This window comes from Pygoscelis adeliae, unplaced genomic scaffold (genome assembly GCF_000699105.1).
Source record: "Pygoscelis adeliae isolate BGI_AS28 unplaced genomic scaffold, ASM69910v1 Scaffold621, whole genome shotgun sequence".
NCBI lineage: Eukaryota > Metazoa > Chordata > Aves > Sphenisciformes > Spheniscidae > Pygoscelis > Pygoscelis adeliae.
In genome coordinates, this window is record NW_008824052.1 from 772,881 (window position 1) to 780,381 (window position 7,501).

The following is a 7,501-nucleotide window of genomic DNA, read 5'->3' on the forward strand; positions in this document are numbered from 1 at the left end:
GAATCTATCATTTCTCCCCTTGGACCTGCCTTTTGCAGCTGCCCTTGTTGCCATCACAATTATGACTTATGCCTATCATGCAAGGAGGACTCCAGGCTTATTAGGCTAAGTTATCTCTGAATGCCAGGACAGCAGACTCCCCCCAATAATACCAAGTCCCACGGCACTCTTGTTAAATTCTGTGCCTGTTAGTACAGAAACTGTAAGATTACAGAGGAACACACCACCAGGTTTCTCATTTCATAAACAGAGACCCAAAAACATATGGGCTTCCAAATTAATTTTCATGTCAGAAAGCCAGTGTTCGTACCTACTTTGATCCCTGTCACTCACCCCTTTGGGTGTTCCCTTCAGCATCCATTAACATTCACAGCTTGACTAGATGCCTCAATTAGGGCAAGGCCTGGACATACACAGTACATATCGTTAACACCCTACCACGCCCTAGAGGATTTGTATCCCAGAAAAAGTCAAGTTTTAACAGATGAGCTGGACAAAGAAGTGATAACAAACATCAGATGGTTTAGCAATATCGCAGAGATTTTTGTCAGGATAAGTGACAGATGTCTCTTATCACTGAGTCTCTGAAAATCTGTATAATACAACTCCTCACACCAAACATTTGATTATGGAACACCAGGTGAAACATTTCCAGGAACAAGAGCTTGACGCCAAGAGATCACCCATAGTTAGCTTTCCTGATTTGTTTTTTGGTGGTTTTTTTTTGTTTGGGTTTTTTAAAAATTTATCTGCCCCCATCCCCCTTTTAAAACATGTCTTAACACAGTGCAGCTTTGACACTTCAGTAGCTGGCACTCTGAACACACTATAAAAGCTTCAGAGACAACACTGCCCTCAAAGAATTGAAAATGCTCCTTGCTTTTTATATTCCAATATTGATAACTGGAACTTGTGCTAGGAAGTCAGGCTACTTAAGCCTGATGGTAACTTCTTTAAGTCACTCCATCCATGGAGATTAGGTTCTTCCTGAGGGCTGGTTTAAATTTGACATGCATTCTGCTTCTCTGCATTTCTTGAGAATTGTCTTTAAATATAAAGAGCGAAATGGGAAAGTTTTCACCGGTTAATGCAAGGACTAACCTGAACGAGCTCACTGTCTGCAAATGCATAGTTTCATAATAATGACAAAAGTCTCTTCTCCCTTTACCTCCTAAACCTGACTCAGTAATCTTAATACTGTCACCATTTGTACTGCTTCTTGGCATTTATTCTGCAGATCTTTACTTACCAACACAACACTTCTGACACCATTTAGTGTCAGGAATTTTTGTAGACACTGCAAACTTCCTACAAGATATAAATACAGAATTATTGATTAACTAAAACAATTGAATGAATTTGCTTTTTAGAGAGTTGTTGGTGGGAAAATTATATTTGCCCCCCAGAAAAACTAAAAATATATTTATTTGTATATTTCTTCTCAAAATGATATGCCTATAACATACACAGTGATCCCTCTGTTAGCACTGAGATACTGCTCAGTTATGCAGCATTATGAATGCAGTTAAAAGTCAGGAATGGAGAGGAATAGGTACCTCAGTACCCTCAAGCATCGTTTACCCCTATCTCTTGCTATTTAATTACATGTATTTATACACATGCCTGGATAGTCTATTGGTACTCCCATGATCATTCTTCTTTGTAATGCTGTAACTTATTGCATCTTGTGCTGGATACTACACAGACAACAAAATCCACTCTTGTCCAAGGACATTCTAGTTCAAAGACAAGACATGCGGACCCAAGGGGTGTGGGAAATGATGCTGTACTGGATAGCTTGCTGGGCCACAGTCCTTGCAAACTAACAGCTTAAATTTTGCAAAACTTTTCATAGGCAGTACGGCGTGCATTTCAAGAGGTCTGAAGGAGGACTGGAAGGCAGCTTTGCAAGATCTTTTCTCACGTGCAGGGGACACTCCCTGAGAAATCAAGAAAACAGTTACTTGAAAATTTATCAGATAAGCTAGGGAAGATGATGTTATTTGCTGGTAGTGGGAATTGGTGTTTCTATACAGACTAGAAGACAACAGACAGTATGGAGACTGGCCACAGTAGCCTTGACAGCAAAAATAACTAATTTGATGCTGTAAAAAAGATCGGAATAAGTGGAGTGATAGATAGATGCTGCAGTCAAAGCTATGAAGTGGGAAATTGTCTATGCTTGCATAGCATTTCAAATGAAGCTGTCCAGAAGTGATTGATAATGCAGCAGGAAAACTGAGTACTGGCCACAAACGTTGGTTGGAAGAAGTCATGGAAGGTTTGAAAGGAACTGCTCAAGGACACTGAAGGGAAAGAAGCTGGAAAGGAGACTTATCATAGACATATTTTCTGCTACTGAATGTTTGCCTACCAAGTATCATAAATTGAGCTTAGACCATTTTGCAGATGAATATACAAACCTCACAGATTACTTTGAATTCTATTTTGCTTTGCATTTTCTCTACTGAAAACTTTGCTTTTAACATATCTAAATTTTTCATGTAGCACTCATCATCATGGTATCCAGGATCTTGCTGAAGAATATACACTTTGTGGTCTGGTAGGAAAAAAAATTATGCTCTTCTACGTACTACTACTTCTGCCTGGCTAAATGTTACTACCCTGATGCCTTACAGCAAGGGATGAAACAGCAAAATGGATTATCTAAATTAATCTCTCCTGCCTTTGAGTGACTGGCTTGGCACTCGCACATTCCGGTTGTGCTGCATTTTTCTTGGGAAGTGACATGACTGGACAAGAAATTTTCTGAGCCTCTGCAACTTAGGTAAGATGTCATTCCAGGCTGAATGTAGTCTGAAGGTTTTCCTCACATGATCCTTATGATAATTGTGGTTATTAGTCCACTGCTGATGCAGTCCTCAAGCCAAAGTCACCCAGCCAAAGTTAGTTTGGAAGAGAGAGGATCAGAACAGTGGTGCAGGCACACAGAAGACAACAATTCAATGCACAAATTATCTCTTGGGTAATTAGACTTTAGCCTCTAGGAAGAACACCATTTTCAGACAAGTGTTGCACCATTATGTTTGCAGATGACTGAACAAGAAGCCATTCCTGAATCCAAGAATTAAGTGTTAATAGGCTGTTAATAGAACCAAAAGGTAGCAGAGAATTAGGTCTTCTATAATACAGTTTCCTAACAGAAAGCCTATTATATGAGAAGAACCAGTGATTCACTATGCACTTTAAGAATCAAAGGTTTCTCTGCAAACTAGATTAGTGTTACCACCTCCTCTGTTTGGATTTGAATGGGCTCCTAAGGCTTGTTTGGCAGCCAGCACTGTACCCAGTCTCTGGGATTTTGTATGTGCTTGTTAGTAAATAAAGTTGGAGGGGCTGCATGCACAATGTGCTGTAGGCATCTGGGGACAAAAGTACCTTCTACGCTGGCCTGCAAAAAATGACTAGCCAATGATGAATGTCAAATCTGTACTCCAGTTCTACTCTTCCCAGCTTTCAGAATAACCCATGAGCCCATTCCCTCTGCAGTAAGACATTACACATCCCCACTTTTTTTTTTTTAATAGAATGGAAAGAGAAGTACAACCAGGATTTACCATACTAGACTACACCTGAAAAGAGCTATGCCCAGAAACAAGAGGCTTCCTGACAAGAAGGTAAGATGTACTGAAACCCATTTCTCTAAGAGTATATTCACATCTTGATTTGTGTAAATTTAGGGGTCTACCAGCTGATTAATGCCCATATGAGTTATTCGTGGCAATCTGTGAACAGAGCTCTACATCATTTGGTATTCACAGAGTTTCACAAGCATATCCTGGAGTCCCAGAATTAAGATATTCTGATATATCTGATGATGTGTATTTACCTGGGAAGTATTCGGTCAGGCAGTTTATGTGCTGGAATAGCAACGGGTAACTTTTGCATTTGCCTTGCATAATCAAAGAGTCCTGGTAGATTATGGGAATAAAGCTGAGAAGCTTTACCTGGAAATTAGAAAACAAAACTACACTTCAAATACAAAACCAGATGTTTACCAGCACTACCACTCAAAGATAGCACAGTAACTTACCAGATATTGATAACAAGCAATTGTTCATGACATATAACCACGTACACCTTCGAGGAAATAGCTGATAAAGGGAATGAAAAACAAAGAAAGAAAAGCATTCAATTTGATATACACAAAATGTGAGCACATTAAGTTGATCAATTAATATCTGCATAGACAACAGGACAAAACTAATATTGACTTGCTTTTTGTAGCAGAAATTAGCTTAAGCCAAGTAATGTTTACCTGGATTCCAGAGTTAATTCAGAGTAAATCTTAGGCACACACACTATATTTAACATACACATTAACATTTAGACAATTAGCACATTTCATATTCGTGTCTTCAAGTACACTATAATTAGCCCACAAGACGTCATTATAAAGGTCAATCCATCCTTTTTCAAAAATTTTAAACCAAACTTTCTCCTTCAAAGGAGAAAAGCTTAACAACATAAACTTCAGTAAATAAAGCATGGTCAACAAACCATAGCCATTCTAAAGCCTGTGATAGGTTCAAGTCTCTTGAAACAATTTAAACTGGCACTTGGAAGGGACTCTCCATCTGCATATTATTACAGATTTCACTTAAGTGATCAAGGAATGTAACAAACGGTCAAGGCAGAATTGTTATTTGTCAAATCCCACAATTACTAGAAAGATATACATACAAGATCTAGACATACTCATGTCCAACAGGTCCATAAATGGACACAAAAAGCAAATAGGCAGGGATCCTCCAACATCCCCGATTCAATGACTGCAGTGGAGTCTGAGAACAGACAGCAGACAGTGGCCAAGCTCATGGGCATTTCCTACTGCCACTTTAGGAAATAGACTATTGGGCTAGACAGACCACTCCAGAGGACATTTCTTTTGCTCTTAAAAAAAATCCCAAAACCCCAAACAAAACTCAAACAAAAAAACCCTACCAAACAAAAAAAAAACCCACCCTCACTGCTGGTTTATTAGAAAGATTTGAAGAGATCTGTAAATTAATTGAAAGATTTTTTCTGCCAAAGAGCAAGATACTCATCTTGAAGTTGTGCTAACCCCTGGAAACATATGTTATTTCTGCTTTGTCCATCAGTGAAGTAGAATGTAGTGAAAAATAACCAAGGACACTACTTTTGCTTTTACACTGAATTGTATCAGACCTAGAGAGTAAGCAATGAAGTGAAACACTGAACTTGAAAATGCTACTAAAGCCCTATTGCCTGTTATCATAAATAACGATGTAATAAATGGTTAGCACAGAGGGTGCACTTCTATTCCTGAAGTCTTCTCACAACCTAAACACACTGTGAGAAAAACCTGCAGTAATAATCTACCAGCCTGGCTGTATCCAAATTTAATGTGCAAGTTTGATTTATCTTCTGTAGCTGCATAAGCATATTGTGACTTAGTAGATTTGGATCTGAGGATTAGAGAAGAACAGCAATACTTCAAATTTGCAGGTTGATTGACCTGTCACTCATTCCTCCTGTTCCACATGACTGGCTGTTTTTACAAGCATCTCTTCTCGTCTCTAAGCGCTTATTAAAACACTTCCCTAAAAGCTCACTAGGCAATGCACTACAGAACATGGTGCTTAGAGAAAACAAGAATGGATATGAGAGCATGAGTTTCATTACACCCATTCTCCTTGCCGATTTAAAAAAAAAACAAAACAAAAAACCCAACCCAAACCAAATGAAAAAAACCCAAACAAAACATTCCTTGGTCTACCTGGCCTACCAGAACTATTGTATTAGTGATATTTCTCAGGGTAGGTTTTACAACTGCAGTGTAGCAGCGAAGAGGTACCTGAGCTAAGTTTAAACTAGCTAACTCAAGCACCAGTATGATTATGGGTTACATGGAGCTCAGTGCAAGCTAGCTAGGCCTTCTTCTCAACACAACAGACATATCTACAACGTCTGGACCCTGGAAGATGAACAAACACCAGTGCCTCCAGCTTACAGTGTGAAGGCTGTCCTTGCAAATTCCTCCATCTTGATGGCAGATGCATAGCTCCCTAAGTTAGGGAGAAGGCAGGAAAGAAAACAAGTCTCTTAGAGATTAACAAAAGAGCTGGAGAAGATACCATACAGAAAAGCCTGCAATTGGCATTTCCCCCTCCCCACTATCCCCTCAAAAAATTACTATTTATAAGATTCTGCAAAGACAGAGTTTTAATTTGGATTCAATAAGTTGAGTCTCATCATCAAAGCTGCTTTTAAGACCAGAAGAATGGAATCTAGTGTATAAAGGATCTCCTTGCTTCCCTGTAGCTGAAACACAATGTTTGTTCCAAATATTATATCTTATAACAAAGCTTTGAAGAAAATAGAAACTTCAATCCAAAATATATCAGGGAAACTCGATACTATTTAACAAATCATTTAACTGCAGGACAATGCACTATGATGAAGTTCAACACAGTGATATATGCAGATCTCCTACTTAAACAGGGTGCAGCCTACAAAAAACTTAAACATGAGTGAAAGGTATCCTCAACAGTAAACATTTAACATAATTCTCAGTGTAGCTAGTGCCTATGTAACTGTAGTAAAGACAATTTTTACAAGGATTATACAACATTAATCTGAGTGGCTAAAAAAAAAGTGACGGATGTATTTCTTCCAAAATATCAAAACAGAATTATACCTGCTCCATTGATGTTTCATGAAGTTCATTGAGGTTCAGTGTGTAAATACCTTCTTCTGCACCAAATATCAAGTACTGATCTGCAAACACAAACAAAAAAACTCTAGAAATTCTGATTTAAGGAAGGTGTGTTTTGTAAGAGTATGCAGCTCTTTACCAAAAAAAAAAAAAAAGAAGACTTAAAACAATTACACACATTGAAACAAATCAACCTATAACAGTTATGGTGTTTGAAAGCATGGAAAATTAATCTTGCTAAGGAAGCTTAAATTTGTGGATGGGGCTTTTTTAAGACATCCGGAAAGATCAGTCTTTTTTTTTTTTTGTGAATTGGAATAAAAACCAGTAGTGATACAACCATAAGCAAGAATTCATGCGAATAATTTCCTCAAATATAGGTTATCCTACTCAGACACTTCTATATATTTTGTGACATATTCATAGCCTTCCTTTGGAGTACTTCAACAGCAGTATTGACTGGAACGTTTTCTCCGTACTTTGGGGGTGGTGCCTCACTTTGTGAACATAATTAATGCCCTGGATTGCATTTAGGCATGTGAACAAGATAGACATCTCACACTGAGAAAATATGAACTGCGAAAGATTGACTTCCATAATTCCAGTTTCTAAAAAAACTAAGTATTTTCTTGCTTACTGGCTCAGTAGGATGTCTATACAGCCTATAATCAAAAGGTGAAATTGCAGGCAATGCAAGTACAATGTTACCCATTATCCCTTTCATCAGGCTATTTAATAAAGCACTAAAATGTATGCAAAAATAGAGTTGCAGAAGCCTGTAGGACCAGAAAGACTGGGGTT

At 38.2% G+C, this 7,501-nt stretch overlaps 1 protein-coding gene across 1 annotated transcript in view; it reads right to left on the reverse strand.

Annotated features, from left to right (window-relative positions):
• Nucleotides 1-7,501, reverse strand: part of MAP4K3 (mitogen-activated protein kinase kinase kinase kinase 3) — an 82,323-nt gene that overhangs the window by 14,933 nt on the left and 59,889 nt on the right. Inside the window, exons 22-25 of the mRNA XM_009333724.1 lie at nucleotides 6,683-6,762; nucleotides 4,055-4,115; nucleotides 3,851-3,968; nucleotides 1,250-1,308 (exon numbers count right to left, since the gene is read on the reverse strand). Of these exons, the coding sequence (XP_009331999.1) occupies nucleotides 1,250-1,308; nucleotides 3,851-3,968; nucleotides 4,055-4,115; nucleotides 6,683-6,762 (318 nt within the window). The remainder of the gene's footprint in view (nucleotides 1-1,249; nucleotides 1,309-3,850; nucleotides 3,969-4,054; nucleotides 4,116-6,682; nucleotides 6,763-7,501) is intronic.